The sequence below is a fragment of the Oncorhynchus clarkii genome, chromosome 17 (assembly GCF_045791955.1).
Source record: "Oncorhynchus clarkii lewisi isolate Uvic-CL-2024 chromosome 17, UVic_Ocla_1.0, whole genome shotgun sequence".
NCBI classification, from domain to species: Eukaryota; Metazoa; Chordata; class Actinopteri; order Salmoniformes; family Salmonidae; genus Oncorhynchus; species Oncorhynchus clarkii.
Genome location: NC_092163.1, coordinates 48,657,416 through 48,684,411, shown reverse-complemented (window position 1 = coordinate 48,684,411; position 26,996 = coordinate 48,657,416). Strand labels below are relative to the sequence as shown.

At 41.1% G+C, this 26,996-nt stretch overlaps 1 protein-coding gene across 1 annotated transcript in view; it reads left to right on the top strand.

Annotated features, from left to right (window-relative positions):
- The first annotated feature begins 826 nt into the window (after positions 1-826).
- LOC139371026 (RNA-binding motif, single-stranded-interacting protein 2-like) overlaps positions 827-26,996 on the top strand; it is a 55,323-nt gene continuing 29,153 nt past the window's right edge. The window contains exons 1-2 of the mRNA XM_071111053.1: positions 827-1,034; positions 22,582-22,742. Of these exons, the coding sequence (XP_070967154.1) occupies positions 963-1,034; positions 22,582-22,742 (233 nt within the window). The 5' untranslated portion in view covers positions 827-962. The remainder of the gene's footprint in view (positions 1,035-22,581; positions 22,743-26,996) is intronic.

The following is a 26,996-nucleotide window of genomic DNA, read 5'->3' as shown; positions in this document are numbered from 1 at the left end:
CATCTCTGAGACACATTAACATTGACACACTCTCTCTAAAACACACACTATAGGCTAGGAATGCACTCAAACAAACACATGCAAACTCATGCACATCCAGTTGCAGTACACAAGCAATCTCACAGATGATTGTAAAGTATTCAACTAGTATACAATGTTGTACACACACACAGACAGACAGACACCCACCAAACACACACCAATTAATTATGTTTGAATTAGTTTGAGGATGATCTCTCATTGCTGTCTCTCACCTCACACATTTGTGCAAAACGTCATGAAGAGAAAAAACATTTCCATGAAGGAAAATTAGGAATAGGGTCATGTCCACAAAGCGCTGTGCTACTCCATAGGAGCAGGATGCATTCTCCAGGGGAAGGGGATAGGGATGCTGGAGGATTATGAAAACTCTTGAAGGAATAATTGCTTTTCAGATGAATGAAAAACAAGGTGAAATGTCTATTTTGTTTTCTAATGGTAGCTTCTTTGAATATCAATTCCATTAGTGAGACTTTTAAAACTAATTATTCTAATTGCAACACAATGATATTTTAAGTGGATTTCTGCCAGTTTTAGACCTTAATAAACAAGGACATAAAATGGATCAAATCTCACGAGTATCCATATTTCTGTGGTGCACAATTTCAGTGAAGGATCAAATACTTTGCGCTCTGGGACATTGTTGATTCGGGTTAGATAAGATTTTACATAGCAGAACTTTGACAACCTATTGCCAATACAGTCTTTATGTTTGGCTATTAGAAACCGTTCCATCCGCACGGTTGGTTTTTGGCGCGCTAGGACCCAGACGCGTGAAAGCGCAGCGCTTGGCCGCGAGCAGCAGCACTGGCGGCAGCGGGGCTCGGATCGCTTCCCCTGATTCCAAGCTTAACTTCCCGAGCTGCTGACGTCACTTGGCAGCCTGGGCTGTACTCGCCGCTCCATACATAGCGCGGAGAAAAATGCTGCTCTCCGTACCGCCAAGGACAGGAATCAATCCATACAACGGCTATAACAGCAGAAACGGCAAAAAGGTAAACCCTTTTCTGTTTTTTGTGCGCTCCCGGTCGACCAGTGGGACAACACGCCCGTGTCAGTGGCGACAGAAATCTGTGTAGTGCGCGACAGCAATCTGCAGTGTCCTTGAAAAGCGAATCGTACCAAACCAACTTCGTTCTCCGTGGAGAAAATTTCTGCTCACTATTCTGCACCCCCACTGTGGTATGTGTAAAAACTGCTATTCGGTGGTCCGGGCATCGATGCAGCCTATATATTTAGTTTTTATTCACGATTTGGGAATTCAACCGTAGAGAGCAATACACGAACCATATACTTCTGTTCAGTCATTAGAAAAAGTCAGTAATGGATACAAACTTTTATGGGCAACTGTACAGTATTGGGTCAGTGTACGTCTGTGCGTAAATGTGAATCCGAAAAGGTGGGGGTGGGGTGCAGATGAGGGAGACAGGGAATGTGTTATTCAATGTAGCCTTAATTGATTTCAGTCTCCTTTTCGGGATGGTGAACAATGAACAGTGATATCAAGTGTCAAATCAAGTATCCATTGTCTACGCAGCCGCGTAAGTTTGGCAAAGTTTTTTTTTTTTAAGGCAAAGATGCCCCACCCCTTGAAAGAACCCACCATTGTGACGATACCTACTTTCCCCAAATTATGAATAACAAAATAACAGTTACATTCAAAATACTGTAATGTTGTAGCCAGCAACAATCAATCTGCAACTGAAACGTTACAATTAACGTCGGGGATTGGACATTATTAAACATTGTAATATAACACATCTACAATGTAGCCTACCGCTTATGTAACAGTAATAATATTTTTTTTTGGTTTAAATTGTTTTTATGGCCTTACTATTAACGAGATGTTACAATGTTATTACAACATATATTTTGTTATTATATTGATTAAGATTATTCGATTTTCTGTTGCATTAATGTTGAGTTCAAAATAAACACAATACAAGATCAAAGCCAAAGCTATTGGTATCTACTAATGCAACACCTGACATATTTGATCAGTTATGCTGTAGCCATAATAGTTTTGCCACAAAGAGAAATGCAATCGTGTTTTCATAGTTGTTCTGATGAAGTGAGGTTGCCATAATTAACAGCATTTCAGTCTCTCTCTGGAATATGAACATAGGCTAGAACTTTACATTTTAATTAAGGTGTTTTACTTAACTGTCATCAACTAAATGACTATATACCAAATGAAGATATATCTCATCAGCCTTTCAAATTCGGCACATTTCAGGGTTGGTTAGGTGGCTCTTGGATGCATTTACACAACAGGAAAAACTCACATTGTTGAAACAATGCTTTTATATGAATATATTTGCATGTAAAATGTGGCCTGTCTTTTATTATGTTGCTTGCCTGCCAAAGAGGCCTTTGAATAGTGTTTGGTATCCCTTCAAAGCCTCGGTCCTGTTGTGTAGGCCTGCCTGTGGCTGCTTGTGTTTACCTTTCCTCTACAAGAGCCTGATGTCATTTGTATTGCTTGAAGGAGGAGGAGGGTGTGGTCCTTTTCTCTGTTGCATCAGAGAGGGAGAGATAGACAGAGAGTGAGAAAGAGAGAGCGAGACAGAGAGCGAGAGATACAGGACAAAATTAATACCACAGACCTACACCAATCTGTGACGATGCTCATTTTAGAAGTACATTGTCTTGTTGTGACATATTACTATCATGTCTAGACAATCATGCCTGCTACATCACTGAATTGAAACTGAAACAACAGACATCTTCAGTTATCATACAATTGGCCTAATTTTATTACTGTATTACTGGGGTAAGATTATTGTGATTTAGGGATTGGGGGAAACTAGGGGAATCAGGTTCCAGGAGTAAAATCATTAGCCGGTTAGAGTTCTAGGATTTTGTTTCTATAGGTGATTTCCCAAAGTGATTTTTCTTTCTGAAATGCCACTTCTTCCAATGGGTGATCTCAGTGTACTCTATTTCCTCTGTTTTCCTTGATGAGATATGTTACAAAATGTATAATGTGACTGGTTGAATCAAAGGAAGAGGATGTGTTCCTATTTCACAAGCTTTGGCCTGATTTCCCCTGTATTCTTGACTTTACTGCCATCATTCTGGCATGATGTCACTCCATGAAACTCAACTGACTCCTTAGGGATAAACATTAAGAATGCTCCATAGAAATGTGCACTCCTAAGAAGACGTTCAACCTACACCGAGTGTACAAAAAATTAAGAACACCTTCATAATGTACACCTTCCTAATACTATCATACCCTGTTCAAAGGCATGTCAATATTTTGTCTTGCCCATTCACCCTCTGAATGGCACACGCATTCCATGTCTCAATTGTGTCAATGCTTGAAATTCATTCTTTAAACGGTCTCCTCCCCTTCATCTGCACTGATTTGAAGTGGATTTAACAAGTGACATCAATAAGGGATCATAGCTTTCACCTTTATCCACCTGATCAGTCTATGTCATGGAAAGACCAGGTGTTCTTAATGTTTTGTACACTCAGTGTATATACTATAGTATTCTAAGTAGCCTGTGTTACACTGTAGGGCTTAGGAGTAAGGACATAACAGTCACAGTCCATATGAAACAGTGTATATCAAATATATTATGATTCATTTATTGAGAGCTGAAATGTAATGACGACAACAAGCATAATATTTCTTCAGTGACAGTTTGAGTTCTGGTTCATAAGGTTAAGGTTTGATGATTGAGTAGCTTAAGCTACCGCTGTGAACTAATGTTTATTGATATCGAGAGAGAGAGAAAGAATTAAAAGGTTTCTTTCCTAAGGATAGACTTTTTGAGTTATAATTTTACACACACACATATTCTCAGCACAGACAGATTTAAACAAGTTGCTGTTCCCTCTGTATTTCAGTAATACAAATATTTCTACATTAAAGGGAAGGGAGATAGCCAGCATGTTGGTGCATTGCAGGCAATGGTCAAATATCTACGCTAATCCTGTTTTTGTTTATGTTTAGAAATTGGTCTGTGTGGTGGAGTCCACTAAGATGTCATATGCACTAAGATGTGTGGAGAGATTCCTCAAATATCTCTCTCCCCCTCTCTGTTTCTCTGTCTTTCCCCATCAACTTGTCTCTCTCCCAAACTCCCTCTCCCACCCTCTCTGTCTCTCTCGCTCTCCCTCACTCTCGCTCTCTCTTTCTCTCTCCCTCTCTCTTTCTCTCTCCCTCTGTCTTTCTCTCTCCCTCCCTCTCTCTCTCCCTCCCTCCCTCTCCCTCTCTCTTTCTCCGTCTCCTTCTGTCAAGCGTTCCCGTATACCTGAGCGGCTGGCAGGAGTAAATAAGAGACAGAACACAAAATATACAGCGTGCTGAGCTGAGGGCTGAAAAAAGAGCCCTTTGTGTGTGGGAGGTGATTAGCAACCAGATGGCACCAGGGGTTTGGTTACTGTGGTGCCTCCAGAGTCACCTGCTCATCCTCCTCTGCCTGCCCCACTATCTCAGTTTCTCTCCTTTCCTGATTTTCCTGGTAGAAAATATAAAACGAGGAGGCAGGTTAATCCAAACCAAAGACTGAATGTTTCTATACAGTATTGTGCTCTTTTGTATGTGCACATTTGTTTTTTTTTGCAATCAAATTTAGTACTCAATTAATGTGAATGAATGATGATTGAATGGCAGATGTCATTTGCAAGGTTTATCATTGTTTTATTGAGTGTTAATATATTCTGATGTTTAGTGCTAAAACCCATGATAAAATAAATTATACAAAAGGCATGGTGCCTTGTCTTTGTAAGAGGATACCCTTCAATTTATAAAGATGGAAAATGTTTATTGAATGGCAATAACATACAGCGGTCTCTCTCTTTAATACTTATGACTAAGTATTAAAATGCAACATGAAAAAAACTTAAGCGACCACAACAAGTACCTGTTTATGAGGGAAAGATCTGTGAGTGCTCCACAAAAAGGCTATTCACTGTAAGATCCCCTGAGGAGGCCTGGTGGAAGTGAGGCCCTACATGCCTTTCCTTTGAGTTAAACCATTTCATACTTTCACTTTCAACCCCCAAAAACCTTTGAAATATCACCAACATTGTAGGATGCTAGCCCTAATGTAAACCAGGGAGCTTACTTTCAGTCCTCTTTTGGCTTTCATGTTCCTTTCTTTGGTGCTGAGAGATCTGAGTAGGGTAGATGACAGCTCTGGAATTTTTTGAATCTAAAAAAATATGCGCCACACAACAATGGGTGTTTGTTTGTATGTCTGAAATGCTCAGAAGATGTCTGACATGCTCACCAAGTTGTGTATCTTGTCATGACCAGGCTTGCCTTCATCCATAAATGTATTTTATTTTACTGCATGCACATAGAATTTTATCGAATGTAGCCGCCTAACCAACTTAAGAAAATATATTTAAGCTTAGTAAATTCAATCTTCTCATGAATAGACCATTTCAGTATGTCCTTTTTTAGAAAAGGTATGAAATTCAAATCGAGAAATAACATGTCTATTCCATGAAATCGGTCGTCACTAGTTAACACAGCCACAAAGTCATAATTATGGTTCAACATCGCCATTTCTAAAATGTATCTTAAAATCCGATTTTAAACCTAACCCTAACATTTAACCTAACCTTAACCACAAATCTAACCGAATGCCTAATTCTAACCTTAAATGAATGCCAAAAATAAATGTATTTTAGTCGACTATAGTCGATTGACGCGCCGGTACGTCTATCTAAGTAACAAAATAACATAATCTACATCAAAATCCGTCAGTCTAAACTAGAGATACCTGTGTTTTTGCTTTGGATGCATCTCAATCCACCATATCTGCCTATTGTCGCACTTCCGCATCTGCGGTGAAAGGTGACAGAGCTAGAGCGGTATATGTCAGACCATGAGACATCCTGAAAATTGGTCTTCTAACGAAATGTCTGTAGTGTCCGAATGGTTCAACCTATTATTACCATGCTATGGAAAGGGGGTATTCTCAAAAACACGATGCTGTTCTTCGTTTTGCTCTATGACGCCCAGAAGTGTCACGGGACTCTTCTGAAGATAATCAGTACCGGTTAAAAAAAACATTATGAAAGTAGTTTTATGCCTACCCCCAAAATGGGTTAAATATGTGTAAAAATAAAAGTTTCCTGAGCTTTCATATCCTACATATAGGACAGACACTTCAAAACCTTGTTTCTTATTATGTACCTTTTTAAAATATATTTTCCATTTATGGATGTGTTATTCAATGCGTTTCTCTGGGCTATAGTAGTAAAGGCCAAATTCAATATTTTACAAATATATATATATATTTTTTATACCTAAAGGGGTCCTAAAATTCAAAATCAAATAGCTAAAAGATCCATAGTATGACCATCCTTTAACAATTCCATATTTCAGAGTAGAACCCCCCCCACTCAGTTTTTCACAATTCCAGACATTTAATCCTAGTAAACATTCCCTGTCTTAGGTCAGTTAGGATCCCCCTTTATTTTAAGAATGTGAAATGTCAGAATAATAGTAGAGAGAATGATTTATTTCAGCTTTTATTTCTTTCATCACATTCCCAGTGGGTTAGAAGTTTACATACACTCAATTAGTATTTGTTAGCATTGCCTTTAAATTGTTTAACTTGGGTCAAACGTTTCGGGTAGCCTTTCACAAGCTTCCCACAGTAAGTTGGGTGAATTTTGGCCCATTCTTCCTGACAGAGCTGGTGTAACTGAGTCAGGTTTGTAGGCCTCATTGATCGCACACGCTTTTTCAGTTCTGCCCACAAATTTTCTATAGGATTGAGGTCAGGGCTTTGTGATGGCCACTCCCATACCTTGATTTTGCTCTCCTTAGGCCATTTTGCCACAACTTTGGAAGTATGCTTGTGGTCATTCTCCATTTGGAAGTCCCATTTGCGACCAAGCTTTAACTTGATGTCTGATGTCTGAAATGTTGCTTCAATATATCCACATAATTTCCCCTGCCTCATGATGCCATCTATTTTGTGAAGTGCACCAGTCCCTCCTGCAGCAAAGCACCCCCACTTCATGATGCTGCCACCCCCGTGCTTCACGGTTGGGATGGTTTTCTTCTAAACATAACGATGGTCATTATGGCCAAACAGTTCTACTATTGTTTCATCAGACCAGAGGACATTTCTCCAAAAAGTATGATCTTTGTCCCCATGTGCAGTTGCAAACCTTAGTCTGGCTTTTTTATGGCGGTTTTGGAGCAGTGGATTCTTCCTTGCTGAGCGGCCTTTCAGGTTATGTCGATATAGGACTTGTTTTACTGTGGATATAGATACTTTTGTACCTGTTACCTCCAGCATCTTCACAAGGTCCTTTGCTGTTCTTCTGGGATTGATTTGCACTTTTCTCACCAAAGTACGTTAATCTCTAGGAGGCAGAATGCTCAATCCTTCTTGAGCGGTATGACGACTGAGTGGTCCCATGGTGTTTAAACTTGCATACTATTGTTTGTACAGATGAAAATGGTACCTTCTGGCGTTTGGACTTGTGGAGATCTACAAATTTTTTTCTGAGATCTTGGTTAATGTCTTTTGATTTTCCCATGATGTCAAGCAATGAGGCACTGAGTTTGTTGGCAGGCCTTGAAATACATCCACAGGTACACCTCCAATTGACTCAAATGAAATCAGTTAGCCTATCAGAAGCTGCTAAAGCCATGACATCATTTTTTGGAGTTTTCCAATCATTTTAAAGGCACAGCCAACTTAGTGTATGTAAACATCTGACTAACTGGAATTGTGATACAGTGAATTATAAGTGAAATAATCTGTCTGTAAACAATTGTTGGAAAAATGACTTGTGTCATGCACAAAATAGATGTCCTAACCGACTTGCCAAAACTATAGTTTGTTAACAAGAAATTTGTGGAGTGGTTGAAAAACGAGTTTCAATGACTCCAACCTAAGTGTATGTAAACTTCCGACTTCAACTGTATATTTAGTATCTCTACCAGTAAGTCTTCTGTTGGGTGTCTGTGCTTTGTTACAGACTTGGTATATCTGGCCGTTGTTATATTGTCTCCTTTGTATTGTCTCCTTTGTAGACTATGTCATGGATAATACTCTGTGTAAGAGCCAGTTAAAATAAGTCTGGGCTTTTAAGTCCCGTATAGAAACATGCACAAACCTTTTGTCCCCCGGGGGAATATCAAAGAGGCCTTCTCAAACATGAACACATTGTTCTTTTCAGCAACATCAACTACCAGGGGGATGTATTATCAGACACTACACATTTATGCATTTTAAGCTGGGCTGGTGTAGTGGATAGGTGGAATAGTTGCAGTCGGTGGCTTCATTCCAGGCTGACTGCATTGCAGACGCCTGCCAGATCTGACAACGCCTGGATAGGTGTTTACCATATCAGCTAAGCATATCATATGACATACCAATCTGATGCCCAACCTTGCAGTCGATGGGAAGGTACATGTGTTAGTTGATGCAAAGCAACAACTGCAATGTAGTTGGCCTGGAATGCGACCACTGGTGTAGTGGATGGGTGGGGTAGGTTCAGTATGTTATACTGGTGTAGTGGAGGGTTGGGATTGGTGCAGTCCGTGAGTAAGGTTTACTGATGTAGTGGCTTGACACTGGATCAACTTTGCCGGGGTAAGTCGCCTTTGTCCCGCTGGCCCCGCTCCAGCTGTATGTTTATCTAAGTCTCTGTCATTGTTTAATGCATCAGACGTTTGAAAGTGGTCTCTCCTTCCATTGCCAACCACGTGAGTAGTACAAGGTGAGCAGGTATAGAGAGCGAGAAACAGGGGGAGAGAGAGAGAAACAGAGGGCGGGAGAGTCCTTGGAGAAAGCACAGCTGTCTGAAATATGATGCCAAGCACTGCAGTGATGCCAGGTACTGACACGAACATTACGCCTGAATGTGAGCAAGAAAGACAAAGAAAAGGATGAAAGAGTTAGAGAGAGAAAAGGGCATGGAAGAGGGATGCAAGAGAGGGAGAAAGAGGAAGGCAAGAACAGTAGGAGAGAGTGAGAGAGCAAGAGAGGGTACTAGGGGGAGAAGCAGGGGGGGTCAGAAGAGAGAACGACTGGAGCCTGTTGTCCTTTGTCACCTGGTAGGAATGCAGAGTGGCTGTCTGGCTGGCTGATGAAAATGACTGATCAGGAGCAAAAATAAAGGGATGTCCTGTCTGCCTCTGTGTGCTCTATCAGCCTGCCAACTATAACCCACAGCACCGGAACGTTCAGCCTATGTTCAGAGTAACGTTTGCCAGTCACCTGAGGCCAAGGCCGAGAATAATGACTTTCTTTTACTGTAAGCAACCAAGCCCATTGCTTTGTGGTTGTACCGTGTTGGCTGGAGAACAGGATAAGGAAAAGTAACTATTTGGTGGATCTGAGAGCACAGTTGTGGAATAGATGGATTTCGTTATCAGATACGTTATACATAGATTCAAATGTTGAATGATCTACTGTAGTTTTAATATCAAATTGACTCATTGGGTTTAATGTTGCAAAAACGTTAAGCATTTTACGACAAGTCTTTAGTCTAAATGTACTCAAATGTGGGCTATTTTTTTTGCTCTGAAAGAGTATTTCTAGTTTATCAAATATTTTCTCAACTAACCGAATTACGTATCATAAAGATGATGTAATTTGGACCAACTGGAGGCTGCTTCTCAGACAGTTCACAAATTTGTATGTCACCGTCCTCTCCTTTTGGTGGTGGGAACAAATGTTCCAGCTATAGGATACAGGAAACCAGCTATAAACAGACAAGCCCAACAGGAAGAAAAAGATAGAAACAGAGAGCAAAACCGACAGAGTTATATCTAAGGGAGAATGGGTTTGTGCGCTCAGATTTCCTGAAACTATTAAACAACAGTGTGGCCTATAAAATGGTCAGTGAACAGCAGTGTCTTCTATCCCAGGCCATTCTTCTGCCCATCATGGAGGAAGTGGGGAATATATTAAAGTTTGTCTGATATATGGACAGGGAAACTGGAAGCATTTCAGTGTAATGCAGATTGGGTAGCCTAGTCTGAGTGGAAATTGTCAGGTTGGTAGCAGAGGGACTGCTGAAGGAAAACGAGTTGAGGTTTTAGTGTTATCCTGTGTGTGTGTGTGTGTGTGTGTGTGTGTGTGTGTGTGTGTGTGTGTGTGTGTGTGTGTGTGCGTACGTGCGTGCGTGTGTGCGTGTGCCCTGGAAACGAGAGTGGTCACAGGAGAAGGTAACTATTATGTGTTAGTCTGAGGTGGCTGCATGGTCAGAGAGACAGGTTGGAAACCCAGACCCACTTCCCTACAGACAAAGATAGCCAAGCTAGACTGTGTGAATGTAACAAGTACCTTTGTGAATGAGTTCATTACAAGCAGAAAGCTACAGGCTATTTAGCCACTAGGTTTGGTATGATGGAATTACAGGCTCTGTAGCCACTAAGTTTGGTATGATGGAATTACAGGCTCTGTAGCCACTAGGTTTGGTGTGACGGAAGCAGCTCCAGTCTACTCAACATCACACATACTTGCTGTGGTCATAATCCCTCATTTTGTGAAATGGAGAGCAATTAGATTGCTTTGATCGTCCACAGTAACTGTGTGTGTAGCCCTAGTTAAAGGTTACTGTAGAAATCATGTTCCTATAAAGATGTGGGCACACCATTTCTGCAGGTTTTCTATTCTACATAGGACACACACAAACGCACCGACATTCATTTCTAGAGTTACGAATATATAATGATCAGTATTCATGTGTTCATTACAAAAAAAGAGTGAGAAAGGTATTTGCTGGAAAATGACTGCACACCGTTAACACCAAGTGGGTGCACTGGTGTGTGTGGTGTAGTGTGCAATGTTCCCTCTAAACTGCATGCGTGCTGGGGCGCGCAGCTCCCCGGGACTGCTGCACAGAAGAAATATCAGCTTGCGTAGAGAAGCACGAGATTGAACTTCACTCAACTTTCTAGTTCCCCGTTCGTTTTCCCCTTTAGTTTCCCTCTACAGTGAGAATTGTGATCGAATCAACGCAATATACTGATTGCAACATATCGAAACAAAACAAACTATGCAAGAGATTTTCTTGTAGGCAGCGTGCATTGGAGTAGGATTCTATTACATTGACAGGCACGACCCATACTCTACCAAACTGGTGCGCCATAACCAATCAGAGCTGCAGTCTCCCTATATGCAAATAGACCATTGCCATATATGGATCTGTGCCATTCACTTTGAACAGGACTGTGTTCACAGTATGAGTGGTCGTGAGCTGTGCCTGTTTTGAGATCAAAGCGAGAGCTGCATGTAGCCAGTGTGCACATTTGTTCATATTCTTTGCTATTAAGTGAGTTATTAGCCCAGTTATAGCTAATTTCTAGTCAGCAATGGGGGGAGTGGTTTCTTCCTCCGAGAGCACAAAACATATGCATTTCTAGCCATCCTTGAAAAACGAGTCAGGTTAACAGCTTTTTTATGTCTTAAAGGTAAGCTAAGTAGCCATTAGGCAGAGGTTAGCACAATTTGTCTGATTCTCGGTAATAATGTTATGGGATATAAATGAATTTTATTTTGTAAAGTGGTTTCTTGCATCAAGCAACACAATATTTTCGGTCACCTCCTTATCTGAAGGACAAGTTGATAAACAGGTTAATGTCAAGCCATGCATGTTTTTTTTCCCAAAAGTCTCATGAAATGTAGGCCTATGTTGAACACCGCACATTGGCTGCTACTGTTGGCTGAATGATAGAACAGCTATTTCCATGTTAATATATTATGGGATGCATTTTCTCCCATTGTTTTTGATGTTAGTTCACTCTGATAGGTCTACATCATGAACAAATAGCCACAGTAGCCTACTTGGCCACTGTTATAACTAAAGTGGGTACAGCCTCAATAATCACAGTAAACGCACACCAAAGGTTGCACAGAATTTTCAAATCTGCTCTGTGGTTGTATAGTGTGTGTGTGTGTGTGTGTGTGTGTGTGTGTGTGTGTGTGTGTGTGTGTGTGTGTGTGTGTGTGTGTGTGTGTGTGTGTGTGTGTGTGTGTGTGTGTGTGTGTGTGTGTGTGTGAGGGAAAGAGAGAGAGAGAGGGGGGGGGGGGGGGGGGGGGGGGGGAGTGAAGGGGAGATTAAAACTCCCCCATCTTTTTGTGTTTTAATTTGACCAGGCATGCCCACATGTCATCTAACATGAGCAAATACAGAGAATCTTTTCAGGTTGAATCAGCATTGGAGGACCTGGAGAAATGAGCCTGCGCCTGGGCTTCAGGGGGTTCAGTGGCGGCTCATATGGGGGGGATATCTTCTTTTTTTTGTTCAGGGGACACAAAGGGGGACATTGTGTCCCTGTGGATGAGGTGTAATTAGCGAGATTCGGCCCCTGCTCTTGACTCGCCCCTCTGTGTCTCGACCCCCCCCCACTGAGGTATTCCTAAACATGGGGAGTTTGATCTGTAGACAAATTGACCCATTGTCCCCCTGGTGCAGTTCGTCCACTGAGCCTGGCCTAATTAGAACCCCTTCAGGAGACAAGCAGGGAACAGGAGAGGGCCTCTATAGGAGAGCAATACTATAGGCAGTATTCTACAAAACACCTTGGAATAGGCTATTGCAGAGGCGCTGGCACGGATGAAGAATATTTGTTATTTTTCATTAGTCAAACGACACGTGGCGGTTCGATTGGGAAGGTGAATGGAATGCTTCAGTTGTCTTCAGAAATGGCATTAAACACCGCAACAGATCTCAAGGAACTACACTGGACTTTGTGCAAACTGGAAACCGCATATCCTGACTCTGCATTTATTGTAGCTGGGGACTTTAATAAAGCAAATCTATGGAAAACGCTATTGAAGTTCTATCAACACATCGCCTGCACTACTCGCTCATCAAGAATTTTTGACCATTGCTACTCCCCCTTCCGGGATGGCTACAATGCCCTCCCCCACCCGCCCTTCAGCAAATCAGATCACTCCTCCATTCTGCTCCTCCCTTCCTATAGACAGAAACTTAAACAGGAAGTACCCGTGGTAAATACTGTTCAACTTTGGTCTGACCAATCAGAATCTATGCTTCAAGATTGTTTTGATCACACATCTTGGGATATGTTCCAGGTTGCCCCTGAGAATAATATTGACATATACACTGGCTCTGTGATTGAGTTAATCGGGAAGTGTATAATGGACGTTGTTCCCACTGTGACGATTAGAACTTATCCAAACCAAAAACAGTGGATATATGGCAGCATTTACGCAAAACTGAAAGCGGGAACTATCGCATTTAACCACAGCAAGGTGACTGGGAACATGGATGAGTACAAACAGTCCAGCTATGCCCTCTGTAAGGCAATTATACAAGCAAAAAGTCAGTAAAGAGACAAAGTGGAGTCACAATTCAACGGCTCAGACACAAGACATACGTTTTAGGGACTCCAGACAATCATGGATTATAAAGGGAAAACCAGCCATGTTGTAGACATCGATGCCTTGCTCCCGGAGAAGCTAAACACCTTCTTCGCACACTTTGAGGAAAACACAATGACCACCGCTGCTCACGAGGACTGTGAGCTCCTGTTCTCCGTGGCTGTGGCCAATGTGAGTAAGACATTTGAGGGTGTTAACCCTTGCAAGGCTGCCAGCCCAGACGGAATCCCTAGCCGCGTCCTCAGAGTATGTGCCAACCAGCTGGCTGGAGTGTTTATGCACATATTTAATCTCTCTCTATCCAGTCTATTGTCCCCACTTGCTTCAAGATGTCCACCATTGTTCCTGTACCCAAGAAAGCAAAGTTAACTAAACTAAATGACTATCGCCCTGTAGCACTCACTTCTGTCATCAGGAAGTGCTTTGAGAGGCTAGTTAAGGATCATATCACCTCCATCTTACCCGACACCCTAGACCCACTATAGTTTCCATATCTCCACAACAGATCCACGGATGACGCAATCACATTCGCCTTTGCACTGCACACTGCCCTATCCCATCTGGACAAGAGGAATACCTATGTAAGAATGCTGTTCATCGACTACAGCTCAGCCTTCAACACCATAGTGCCCTCCAAGTTCATCACTAAGCCTGGGGTCCTGGGTCTGAACTAGAGGCCGACCGATTAATCAGCATGGCCGATTAATTAGGGCCGATTTCAAGTTTTCATAACAATCGGTATTCTGCATTTTTGGACGCCGATTATGACCGATTACATTGCATTCCACGAGGAAACTGCGTGGCAGGCAGACCACCTGTTACGTGAGTGCAGCAAGAAGCCAAGGTAAGTTGCTAGCTAGCATTAAACTTATCTTATAAAAAACAATCAATCTTCACAAAGTCACTAGTTAACTACACATGGTTGATGATATTACTAGGTTAACTAGCTTGTCCTGCGTTGGATATAATCAATGCGGTGCCTGTTAATTTATCATCGAATCAGCCTCATTTGCCAAAAGGGGGATGATTTAACAAATGCGCATTCGCAAACAAATCACAATCGTTGCACAAATGTACCTAACCATAAACACCAATGCCTTTCTTAAAATCAATACACAGAAGTATATTTTTTTAAACCTGCATATTTAGTTAAACTAAATTCATGTTAGCAGGCAATATTAACTAGGGAAATTGTGTCACTTCTCTTGCGTTCATTGCACGCAGAGTCAGGGTATATGCAACAGTTTGGGCCACCTGGCTCGTTGTGAACAAATTTGTCAGTATTTTACATAATTATGACATAACATTGAAGGTTGTGCAATGTAGCAGCAATATTTAGACTCAGGTTTGCCACCCATTCAATAAAATATGGAATGGTTCCGTATTTCACTGAAAGAATAAACGTTTTGTTTTCGAAATGATCGTTTCCTGATTTGACCATATTAATGACCAAAGGCTCGTATTTCTGTGTTCATTAAATTATAATTAAGTCTATGATTTGATATTTTATAGAGCAGTCTGACTGAGCGGTGGTAGGCTGCAGCAGGCTTGTAAGCATTCATTCAAACTTTACTACGTTTGCCAGCAGCGCTTAGCAATGCTTGATTCACAGCTCTGTTTATGACTTCAAGACTATCAACTCCTGAGATTAGTATGGCAATAATAAAGTGCCTATTAGAACATCCAATAGTCAAAGGTATATGAAATACAAATAGTATAGAGAGAAATAGTCAACGCGTTAATAATTCCGATAGTAACTACAACCTAAAACTTCTTAACTGGGAATATTGAAGAACTTGGAATATTGAACCACCAGCTTTCATATGTTCTCATGTTCTGAGCAAGGAATTTAAACGTTAGCTTTTTTACATGGCACATATTGCACTTTTACTTTCTTCTCCAACACTGTGTTTTTGCATTATTTAAACCAAATTGAGCATGTTTCATTACTTATTTGAGACTAAATAGATGTTATTTATGTATTATATTAAGTTAAAATAAAAGTGTTAATTCAGTATTGTTGTAATTGTCATTATTACAAAAATATATACAAATCGGCCAATTAATCGGTATCTGCTTTTTTGGTCCTCCAATAATCAGTATCGGTATCGGCGTTGAAAAATCATAATCCGTCGACCTCTAGTCTGAACCCTGCCCTGTGCAACTGGGTCCTGGACATCCTGATGGGCCGACCCCAGGTGTTGAAGGTAGGCAAAAACACCTCCACTGTTCACCCATGACTACATGGCCACACACATCTCCAACTCAATCATCAAGTTTGCAGACGACACAACAGTGGTAGGCTTGATTACCAACAACGACGAGACAGCCTACAGGGTGGAGGTGAGGACCCTGGCAGAGTGGTGCCAGGAAAATAACCTTTCCCTCAATGTCAACAAAATGAAGGAGCTGATCGTGGACTTCAGGAAATAGCAGAGGGAGCAATCCTCCATCCACATCAATAGGGCCGCTGTGGAGAGTGTAAAAAGCTTCAAGTTCCTCAGCGTGCACATCACTAACAACCAGAAATGGTCCATCCACACAGGCAGTCTGGTGACGTAGGCGCAACAGCGCCTCTTCAACCTCAGGAGGCTGAAGGAATTTGGCTTGGCCCCTAAGACCCTCATGAACTTCTACAAATGCACCATTGAGAGCATCCTGTCAGACTGTATCACCACCTGGTATGGCAACTGTACAGTCCGCAACTGCAGGGCTCTCTAGAGGAAGGTGCGGTCAGCCCAACGCATCCCTGGGGACACACTGCCTGCCCCACAGGACATCTACTGCAACCGGTGTCACAGGAACGCCAAGAAGATCATTAAGGACCTTGGGCACCGGAACCACATCCTGTTCAAAGTGATACCATGAAGAAGGCAGAGACAGTACAAGTGCACCAAAGCTGGGACCGAGAGACTGAAAAACAGCTTCTATCTCCAGGCCATCAGACTTAAATTGTCACCACTAGCCAGCCTCCGCCCAGTACTCTGCCTTGAACTTTAGTCACTGGTAGTCCATCCTGCACCTTAGAGACTGCTTCCCTATGTACATAGTCATTGAACACTGGTCACTTTAATAATGTTTACATACTGTTTTTCCCACTTCATACAGATCCTTCAGGAACTATTCATACCTCTTGACTTATTCAACATTGTGTTGTGTTACAGCCTGAAATTAAAATGGATGACATATATATTTTTCTCATCCATCTACAGACAATACCCCATAATTACAAAGTAAAAACGTTTTTAGACATTTTTGCAAATGTATTGAACATGAAATACAGAAATATCTAATTTACATACTGCAAGTATTCACACCCCTGAGTCAATACTTTGTAGAAGCACCTTTGTCAGTGATTACAGCTGTGAGTCTTTCTGGGTAAGTCTCTAGGAGATTTCCACACCTGTGCAACATTTGTCAATTAGTCTTTTTTTAAATTCTTTAACTTCTCTAGAGTAGGGGGCAACATTTGGAATTTTGGATGAAAAGCGTGCCCAAATTAAACTGCCTTCCACTCAGGCCCAGAAGATAGGATATGCATGTAATTGGTAGATTTGGATAGGAAACACTCTACACTTTCCAAAACTGTTCAAATAGTGTCTGTGAGTATAACAGAACTGATTTGGCAGGTGAAAACCTGAGAAAAATCCATTCAGGAAGTATAATTTTTTGTTGTTGTAGTTTTCTATTCAATGCCTTTACAGTATCCATTGACTTAGGATTCAAATTGCAGTTCCTATGCATTCCACTAGATGTCAACAGTCTTTAGAAATTGCTTTAGGCTGAGGGAGTAAGAGCAGTCTGAATGAGTGGACCCTGCCGTGTCACAGAGATTTTTCATGCGCACGACCGATAGAGTGTCTTTCTTGTTTACCTTTTATATTGACGACGTTATTGTCCGGTTGAACTATTATCGATTATTTAGGCTAAAAACAACCTGAGGATTGAATATAAACATCGTTTGACATGTTTCTATGAACTTTACGGATACAATTTGGATTTTTTTGTCTGCCTGTTGTGACTGCGTTTGAGCCTGTGGATTACTGAAGAAAAAACGCAAAGAAATTGAGGTTTTCGGATATAATGAGAGACTTTATCGAACAAAAGGAGCATTTATTGAATAAATGAATGTCTTCTGAGTGCAACCATATGAAGATCATCAAAGGTAAGTGATTAATTGTATCTCTATTTCTGACTTGTGTAACTCTTCTACTTGGCTGGTTACTGTTTGTAATGATTTGTCTGCTGGGCTATGTTCTCAAATAATTGTAAGGTATGCTTTTGCCGTAAATCATTTTTTAAATTGGACACCGTGGTTGGATTCACAAGAAGTTCATCTTTAAACCTATGTAAAATAGTTGTATATTTTCTGAATTTTTATAATGAGTATTTCTGTATTTGAATTTGGCGCTCTGCAATCTCACTGAATGTTGGCCAGGTGGGACGCTAGCGTCCCACATACCCTAGAGATGTTTTAAGCTCTGTCAAATTGGTTGTTGATCATTGCTAAACAACGATTTTCAGGTCTTGCCATTAATTTTCTATTAGATTTAAGTCAAAACTGTAACTCAGCCTCTCAGGAACATTCACTATCTTCTTGGTAAGCAACTCCCATGTAGATTTGGCCTTGTATTTGAGGTTATTTACCTGCTGAAAGGTGAATTAATATCCCAGTGTCTGGTAAAAAGCATAGTGAACCAGGTTTTCCTCTAGGATTTTGCCTGTGCATAGCTCCATTCCATAAAAAAAATTCCTGAAAAACTCCCCAGTCCTTGACGATTACAAGCATACCCATACCAAGATGCAGCCACCACTATGCTTGAAAATATGGAGAGTGGTACACTATGTGTTTTATTGGGTTTGCCTTAAACATAACACTTTGTATTCAGGACAAAAAGTGAATTGCTTTGCCACATTATTTGCATAATTACTTTAGTGCCTTGTTGCAAACAGGATACATGTTTTAGAATATTTGTATTCTGTACAAGCTTCCTTCTTTTCCCTCTGTCAGTTAAGTTAGTATTGTGGAGTAACTACAATGTTGTTGATCCATCCTTTGTTTTCTCCTATCACAGCCATTAAACTGTTTTAAAGTCACCATGATGAAATCCCTGAGTGGTTTCCTTCCTTTCCGGAAACTGGAAGGACACCTGTATCTTTGTATTGATACACCACCCAAAGTGTATCAATACAAAGATACAGGCGGGGGGGTACAGCGATGAAGAAGTTAATCCAAAATCATGTTAAACACTATTATTATTGAGTCCATGCAACTTATTTTGCGACTTGTTAATTAACATTTTACTCCTGAACTTATTTAGGCGTGCCATAAATAAAAGGATTGAATACTTATTGATTCAAAATATTTCATTTTTTCATTTTTTATGAATTAGCAAAAATGTCTTAAAACATAATTCCACTTTGACATTATGGGGTCTTTTGTGTAGGCCAGTGACAGGAAAACATCTACATTTGATCCATTTTAAATGCAGGCTGACAACTTTCTGAAAGCAATGTATGTACAGTATATACTGTTTTCTAGTCAAGTCTCATCCTATATAACTACTGCTGTACCCACATTTTGTATTCATATACTGTGAATATACACTACCGGTCAAAAGTTTTAGAACACCTACTCATTCAATGGTTTGTGTTTATTCTTACAATTTTCTACATTGTAGAATAATAGTGAAGACATCAAAACTAGGAAATAACACATATAGAATCATGTAGTAACTAAAAAAGTGTTAAACAAATGCACTTATATTTTATATTGCTGCAGAGAAACCACTACTAAAGGACACCAATAAGAAGAAGAGACTTGCTTAGGCCAAGAAACACAAGCAATGGACATTAGACCGGTGGAATTTTGTCCTTTGGTCTGGAGTCCAAATTGGAGATTCTTGGTTCCAACTGCATGGAGGAGGAGTTGTTATGGTATGGGGTGCTTTGCTGTGACACTGTCTGTGATTTATTTATAATTCTTGGCACACTTAACCAGCACGGCTACCACAGCATTCAGCTGCGATACGCCATCCCATCTTGTTTGGGCTTTGTTTTTCAACAGGACAATGACCCAACACACCTACAGGCTGTGTAAGGGCTATTTTACTAAGAAGGAGAGTGATGGAGTGCTGCATCAAATGACCTGGCCTCCACAATCCCCCGACCTCAACCAAATTTATATGGTTTGGGGTGAGTGAAGGAAAAGCAGCCAACAAGTGCTCAGCATATGTGGGAACTCCTTCAAGACTGTTGGAAAAGCATTCCAGGTGAAGCTGGTTGAGAGAATGCCAAGAGTTTGCAAAGCAGTCATCAAGGCAATAGGTGGCTTTTTGAAGCTTTTTGATTTGTTTAACACTTTTTTGGTTACTTCATTATTCCATATGTGTTATTTCATAGTTTTGATGTCTTCACTATTATTCTACAACATAGAAAATAGTAAAAATAAAGAAAAACCCTTGAATGAGTAGGTGTTCGAAGACTTTTGACCGGTAGTGTATAGGAGACTAATGTCTATAGACACACCATCATGTCCATACATATTTACTGTATATTCCGGACTCTGACATTGCTCGTTGTAATATTTCTTAATTATTTTATTTTTTGGGGCTTTGTGTGTATTGTTTTGTATTTTTAGGTAGTTGGAGCTAGGGACAAACTGTATGCATTTTGCTACACCCATGATAACATCTTCAAAATATGTGTATGTGACCAATAAAATTAGATTTTTAAAACACGAGTTGATACATACACATACACGAATGAGCACACACACACACACACACACACACACACACACACTCTCATTAAATCTTCCACAATAACAAACGGTCACAGCCTCTAGCCACTGGTGTTTATGTACTTTTGAAGGAATGTTTATTTGAGATTGTTAAAAGCATCGTGTAACGTTGTTGTGCTAAAATGGTATTATTGCGTCAATATACTTGTTTTGGAAACGGCTCTTTCCTGGGAAGCAACTTCAGTCAATCTCCAACTTAATGAAAGAACACAACGCTACTCAAACCATTATTACTGCCATATCAAAACGATTTCACTTAACAGTTGTGAAATAAAAAATAGTGGATTCAAGTGAAGCTAAAACATTTACTTTTGAATCCAACTATTCCAGACTCATTCATGGGAAACTGTGATGCTTTGCCTATTGGGCAAGAGCTCTTCAAATCAAATCAAATTGTATTTGTCACATACACATGTTTAGCAGATGTTAGCAGATGTTATTGTGGCTGTAGTTTGTGTGTAGTGACTCAGTGTGTTGAATAACTGATCCTCCCCATAGGCTATTTTAGCACCACTCAGAATGCTGCTAAAGTGCTATAGGGAGAGTTGTTTATAGGCTGCATTAAGCAGCTTGTTATAAACAGTTATAGCGGGTCAGAGAAGGCTGCTCTTCTGTGCTAGGCTCAGCTGACAGGAAACTCTTCCCAAAAGAGTGTTTTGTTAATCATCGCTGGGAGCTCTCCTGTCTCCTCGTTTCCCCTTTGCTGTGACATATTTAAGTAACCACGGTGCTCTTGACTGTATGGACCTTGGACCTATTGTGGACTGAGCTGACCTCACAGTTCTAATTGTTTACTATTTTGGCACCTTTTTAGGGAGTCGAGCAAAGGTTAGCTATGCTGTATTGTTGAGGACACAATTGTCTTAGGGGGGCATGAGAGGGAAATGTCTAAACAACTGAGTTGAACCTGTGGGTGTTGTGGAATAGGTCCGACCGGATGTTTGTGTTGTGTTTTGAAGCACTCCCTTTATACAGAGAGTGTGGTATGGGAGAAAAGACAGCCCATGACTTCTCACGAAGAGCGAAAGATAGAAAGTGTTTACACACGTCACAGAATTCAGCGCCATCAAACTAAGCAAATATTGGTGTATGTTGTTCTTTGACTCATTGGGTTTCGCTGTGCAAAGCCAAGGAATTTTCCGCGGTTTGGAAATTGATAGAGAAAAAAGGAGCAGTTGCCCAATATGGAGTAAGCAGAAAGAGGCCCGTTTTCCCAATATGCCCTAGGCAGAAAGAGGCCCCACGTTCACTTCAGAATGCAGTATTGGTGAATTTTGACATGAAGGCTGTGTGCTATCGTTTTACACTGCTCTCACACAATTGCCTGTCTCTTGACCCACCATTTGTATTTGTTAAAAACCGTCCTTTTGAACGGTAACAGCTATAACAATTAAAAGCATGCTATGAATAATTTATGAAAATATAAAGTTCCTGAACTGGTCTCCCGAGTGGCACGATGGTCTGTCACTGCATCTCAGTACTAGCTGTGCCACTAGAGATTCTGGGTTCGAAATTCTGACTATGCTGCATTCTGGTTGGCGATACAACCTTACAGCCTACACGTGTTGCGACAAGGATCTGTTCGGTGTACAATTGGCCCAGCTTCGACCGGTTTAGGGGAGGGTTTCGCCAGCAGGGATGTCCTTGTCCCATCGCGCACTAGTGTCTCCTGTGGTGAGCCGGGCGCAGTGCACGCTGACAATGTCTCCAGGTGCACGGTGTTTCCTCCAACGCATTTGTGCTGCTGGCTTTCGGGTTAAGTGGGTGTTGTGACAGGAAGCAGTGCGGCATGGTTGGGTTGTGTTTCAGAGAACGCACGGCTCTCGACCTTTGATTCTCCCGAGTCCGTACGGGAGTTGCAGCGGTGAGGCAAGACTGTAACTACCCATTGTAACCACGAAATTGGGGAGAAAAAGGGGTAAAAGTAACAAAAGGTTAAATAAAAAGTACCTGAACTGAATACACACCCCCACATATTCTTAACCACCTAGAAAGAGAGGAATCTACCAACTCCCACTCCCACCCTTTTATTAGATTCTCCAATTCCACAATCACGACTTTAAATTGTTTATTATCTTTGTGGTCCAGCAGAAGACCTGAGGAGCGTTAGTGCCTGGGCCTCAAAGCCAGTTCCATTGCTGATTCTCATTCTTCCCCACTAATTAAGGATCGATTTAGACCTGGGACACCAGGTGGGTGCAATTATCAGGTAGAACAGTAGTTCCTCTAACCTCCAGGCTCGGATTTGAATAGCCCTGACTTATAACCGTCTCTCTCTCCCTCTCACGCTCTCTTGTTTTCAGCATACGTTGTCCTATATAACCGTCTCTCTCTCCCTCTCTGTGTTCTCAGCATGCGTATGTGTCCTATATCATTGTCTCTCTCTGTTTCCAGCAGGCCTATGTGTCCTCCGGCCACCAGATGGCACCCCCCAGTCCCAACACCAACAGCAACAACAGTGGCGGGGGAGGGGAACAACTGAGTAAAACTAACCTGTACATCCGTGGTCTTCACCCCGGGACCACAGACCAGGACCTGGTCAAGCTATGCCAGCCGTAAGTCTTCTTCTCCTCCTCATTGTCTGCCTTCGTTTACACGGGTAGGGTGAAGTTTCCCCTAGACCACATTTGTCAGACCCATTCCACAGAGGGCTGAGTGTATGTGGGGTTTCACTCCTCCCTTGCACTTGATCGATGAATTAAAGTCACTTATTAGTAAGGAACTCCTCTCACCTCGTTGTCTAGGTCTTAATTGAAAGGAAAAACCAAAAACCAGCAGACATCAGGCCCTCCATATAATTAGTTTGACACCCCTGCCCTAGGCGCTGATGTAGAAGAAGAGTACTTTATTAATCCTTACAAAATGGGAAAGTGTCTTCTTCTGTACCTAACCCCCTGATAGACCCACACACAAACACACATTTAGGTTAGGAGTATGGTGAAATAGCCCCTTAGACACATCTAAGATCATTTTTGTATTTTCATCATGGTAGTTAGGGTTAGGATGGGAGCAGGAAGCTGATCCTAGATCTGTGTCCACGGGTGACTTCTACCTGGAGCTTTTCAACAAGTGCTGCTTTGCCACAAAGTGGCGACAGTTATTACTATCAGGCTACCACCATATTCAGTAAGCCTACCCTCAGATCAGAACTTGTTGACTTTGCTGCATTATGGTTGGCGATACAACCTACACGTGTTGCAACAAGGATTGTGGCTGGATATTGCTTACTCTCAGGGCTGCCATGTCACATTTGGCGAAGGTTGCCCCTGACGCATGCACTGACCAAGGCCGTCAATTGTTTCAGGTACAATGCACATTACAGACTCACAATATAAGTGCTGAAAGTAAAAGGCTTGTGTCAGCAGCAGTGCTACAGTTTGGGTGGTGCTGCTCAGCCTTTGGCAGAGTTGGAAGGGCATGGATGTTAACTTCATAACAAGCTATTCTTTAGAATCACATCATTTACATAATGACACTATGAACATCAAATGTAATCAAGTGGGTGTTTCATAGAATTGATACCTAGGTTACTTTCTGAATGTAATCCGTTACTAGTTACCTATGAAATTGTAATCAGTAACGTAACTTTTGGATTACCCAAACTCAGTAACGTAATCTGATTACAGTTACTTTTGGATTACTTTCCCCTTTAGAGGCATTAAAATAAGACTAAAAGGATCCATCAAATGCATTTTTGTGTAATCATAGTAGTCTCTGACTTGTGGTCAGACTCGCTCAGGTGGAACAAACTTAAACTTGAATTGAATGTCATTGAGAAAACAGAAAGATGTCAATGTACATCCTTTCTGAATTTAAAAGTAATTATATCGTTTTTTCAAAAATATCAAATCTGATTACAATATATTTGCTGGTAACGTAACTGATTAGTTCGTTTTTTTAACTGATTACATGTAATCAGTTTCTCCCCAACCCTGCCCCCAGAAAACAACTGTATTCACCCCAGTCCAAATGAAGAATTTGAATCAGTTTTTAGCAAGTGTGTATCTGTCCATTTGAAATGTGTGTGAAGAAAAAAACAGGGGATTAAACACAGATAGAAACAGAGAAGAAAATAAATAGAGGTCAACGGGAAGGAGAGAAGGAGGGAAGAGGAAAACTAGATCACACACCCAACAAGTCACCGCCTACAAACAACACACACACTTATACTGCTCTCTCTCTCTCTCTCTCTCTCTCTCTCTCTAATCCTAGAAGCGTTTCCCTATAGTTCCTCACTCCAGCAGTAGTGTAACAGTCACACTCTCCTGTAGAAGAAACCAGTGGAGTATTGCAGATAGATAACGAACTGGTTTGGCTCATGCAAGTCAGGGCTGATCATTGTGTTCCAGGAATGATTTATTTCTGTAAACATATACTTAAGCTTCTGTGGAGTGGGAGAGAGGTTAGAGGACATCATATTTGCTATATCAGGCCTTTAATTTCCCAGCGGCATGTACTACCTTGACCGTCACTGCCCCCTGGCCGTAATGCCCCCTAAAAAAATCCATGCCTTGCGGCCAAAGTGTCCGTTGTGCCCTTCGGCTGAATATAATAATTAAAATTCCCTCTCTCACTCACATGGCTCTCTCAGATACCTCAATTCTTATTAGCCAATGCCCGTTACGTGATTGGGTCCTTCTCACGGGCATCGCAGCCCTGAAGTAGGCTACTTACTAGTGAAAACAAACCCATCGGGGATGCAATGGCGTGCGTCCTTCTTATCGAATTCCAAGGCGCATTTTGAAGATGTTAGAATAACTGTCCACGTTTACTTTTCCTCAGCCAACAAGATGAGTAACAAACAGCAAAGGGAGCTAGCTTTAGTCAATCTACTATCCCCCATAGTACAAACGGTGACCTATTCTATTGGTCAAGCTGGTCATTCTGTCCGAGGAATAAGTATTCCAAACAGACTCTGGGACAGTTGTAGGACAATAGATCCCAAATTAATACATCCACTGTACATTAAAAAAACAAAATTTAAAGGCAATGAGACTGATATAACAGAACAGAACGTTTAGCTTAAAATGTTGATAAAGTATTAGGCTTTCTTCACATTATACGTGCAGCAATACGCACACGGCAGTAAGCTTTAAGCTTGAATGTTCCAAAATGAAAGGAACGCAGAAAAACACCGTTCCACAAAGCACAACGCAAATGCGAGTGGTTTCATATGACAGAGATTAAAATATCCTTTATAAAGAGGGAAGATCTAACGAAGCAACAACTTGCATGGGTTGTAAATATGACTAGGATTGTGTATTTTGGCTGCTGAACAATGAAAGGAAGTTGAGAACATGAGAGAAATAACCCTACTTGTTTCAATGGTATATGAGGAAATGTTCAGAAAAGAATCCCCTTAACATTCCTATGGTCGGCATGCCTCAAATTGGCCAAAATAAAATGTCCAGGTTTTAAACAATTTTGTTTCTGGTTAAATAGTAAACTGACTGCCACCGTTCAGAGGCAAGGTGGCTGATTGTTGTGGTGCGCTACAGACACTGGCCTTTCTCTCTTATCTGAATGACAGAATCAAGCCTTTAGACATTAATATGAATTATCCTACATTATATTTGTCATACATGACTGGAGTTTATCAGATACAGTACCAGTCAACAGTTTGGACACACCTACTCATTCAAAGGGTTTCTTTATTTTTGCTATTTTCTACATTGTAGAATAATAGTGAAGACATTAAAACTATGAAATAACACAAATGAAATCATGTAGTTACCAAAAAAGGGTTAAACAAATCAAAATATATTTTAGATTCTTCAAAGTAGCCACCCTTTGCCTTGATGACAGCTTTGCACACTCTTGGCATTCTCTCAACCAGCTTCACCTGGAATTATTTTACAACAGTCTTGAAGGAGTTCCCACATACACTACCGGTCAAAAGTTTTAAAACACATACTCATTCAAGGGTTTTTCTTTATTTTACAATTTTCTACATTGTCGAATAATAGTGTAGACATCAAAACTATGAAATAACACATATGGAATAATGTAGTAACCAAAAAAGTGTTAAACAAATCTAAATATATTTTAGATTCTTCAAAGTAGCTACCCTTTGCTTTGATGAAAGCTTCTCATAAAGATAAGTTAGTCTAGCTGTGTCCAGTCCAGGTGGTGCTTGTACAGGCAGACCATCTATGGGAGGAAGGATGTCAGCCTTGCGCAGGAGCTGAAACCTGGTCCCAACTGAGTCCGAACGCTCCTTGGCGACAACAATACCAGGCTCCGGAGAATCGAAGCTGTAAAACAGGAAATACTTGCATAACGTCAATTATCCTCCCAAGTTTAGATAAGAAGAATAACCTCATCCAATGCAATGAAAATGATGTTCGCCTGAAGTGCTGATACTGCTTGATCTGTGGCAGTGGCCTAAAGTACGTAGTCAGGTGTTGTTGCCAGCCATAGCTTTCCACCAGCACCGTACCATCCTCCAGTCCAACCAGCTGTGGGATGTTGATCCCTATCACAGTGCTGTCCTTCACAACACCAGAAATCTCAGACAAAGTGTTCACACTGGTCTTTGTGAAGCGGGGGCAAACTTGATGTGGCCTGTGATCAGGAAGTGAAGGTCCAGACTGTGGTGGAGCAACACAATCTTGTTCTGGTCACTGCAGTTATCACAATTCAGGCCCCCACATGTTTCCCAAGAAGGATAGTGCATCTGCAAACAACAACAAAAGAACATTAAGATAAATAAACATTTGTGCTTGAGATGTGGGGCAGCAATTTTCTCCACAGATTCCTGAAGGAAGACAGCACGACTACACGTAAAAGTAGTGCCAATCATGTTGGAG